This window comes from Silene latifolia, chromosome 6 (assembly GCF_048544455.1).
Source record: "Silene latifolia isolate original U9 population chromosome 6, ASM4854445v1, whole genome shotgun sequence".
In the NCBI taxonomy this organism is placed as follows: domain Eukaryota; kingdom Viridiplantae; phylum Streptophyta; class Magnoliopsida; order Caryophyllales; family Caryophyllaceae; genus Silene; species Silene latifolia.
Window position 1 is genome coordinate 72,336,947 of NC_133531.1, and position 1,430 is coordinate 72,338,376.

Sequence of the window (1,430 nt, forward strand, 5' to 3'; positions counted from 1 at the left end):
CATTTTAGCTTCGCCCGTTGCCGCCAAAACACCGCAGCAGATTTTGCAAATTCACAAACCTCCCCATTTATTTTCGTATAATACTCATCATTCCCATCATTTATTGCCATATGCATACCCTTCTCCAGCTCGAAATCGAAATCATCCCACTTTTTATTCCATGCCAAACGTTTATCAAGAGCCCACTTCCTAACGTGTTGGCGTACTCTTGATAACTTCCTTGCTACTCTAAAACTTGGGTTGCCCCAAATCCGACACCGCTATAAATCCTTGATAAGAGTCAGACAATCCTCATGAATGAGCACCCACGCATCCAGTTTATATGGTTTCCTACATGTATTCCGAGTGAGATTTAAGTCAATCTCAATTGGTGCATGATCCGAAATTTGGATTGGGTAATGTTTTATGCCCGTATTTGGAAACAACGCGAACCAATCCTTTGAACCAAGAGCTCGATCTATTCTCTCATAAACCCATTTTGCTCCTTTCCTATTGTTACACCAAGTAAAACGCGGCCCCTTGAAAGGTATATCCACTAATTCGTTGCTAATTCTCCATTCATTAAAATCATAGGCTCCACTAATAGTTCTTTTATTCAAACTTAATTTATCACTTCCATACTCAACTTGATTAAAATCCCCCACTATAAGATACGGATGATTAAAGCTTTCCAAATGAACTTCAAGATCTTCTAAAACTGATTTACGTTGAAGATGACAAGGCGCACCATAGAAGAGCACAAGATACCATAAGAGACCATTATATTTTTCCACAAGCAAAATGATGAAGTTACTACAACTGAAAACATGGCACATCTTTGCCTCCTTCTTCCATCCTACCCATAGTCCCCCCGAGCTCCCATTAGCATCCATACCCGCATTATTTATGTAACCAAAGGATCTAAAGATAGGATGTATACAACTAGCATTACATTTGGTCTCCATAAGAAAAACAAAATCATAAAACTTATTGCTTACTAACGCTCTAGCTTTAGGAATTGTAGAGGCGAGCGTATTATTTAGACCCCTACAATTCCAAATTAATCCATTCATGTTTGAGGAGGGAGTTGATCAGGTCCAACCCCCGCAAAACCAGTTGTTGAGTTTGCACTTGATGAATCAGAGGAGACTTCGATCTCCATATCAGCCACCGATACCCTAAAAGTTCCAGCTCCCCCTGTTTCCTGCTCCCCTTCATTCCTCAGTCGGACACACCTCTTTTTAGCAAGTTGAGTAAGATAACCTTTAGCCTTCTCAATCGAAACAACAGCATCACTTGGAACACGATCCTCACAAACCTCTGACCTGCACTTCCTCTTTCTCGCAGACCAAATAGCCTCCTTGTTTTCTTCAGCAAAAAGTGGTTGACTGTAACAGTCCGCCAAACCCAGAAAACCATCAGAAATACTTTGATAAGGTTTGACCCCATCA

The 1,430-nt window shown here is 40.8% G+C and overlaps 1 protein-coding gene across 1 annotated transcript; it reads right to left on the bottom strand.

The window, feature by feature from the left end:
• Positions 1-260: 260 nt before the first annotated feature.
• On the bottom strand, positions 261-872 carry LOC141588221 (uncharacterized). The gene has a single exon (XM_074409675.1). It carries the CDS (start codon positions 870-872, stop codon positions 261-263), a length of 612 nt encoding a protein of 203 aa, XP_074265776.1.
• Between the last annotated feature and the right edge of the window lie 558 nt (positions 873-1,430).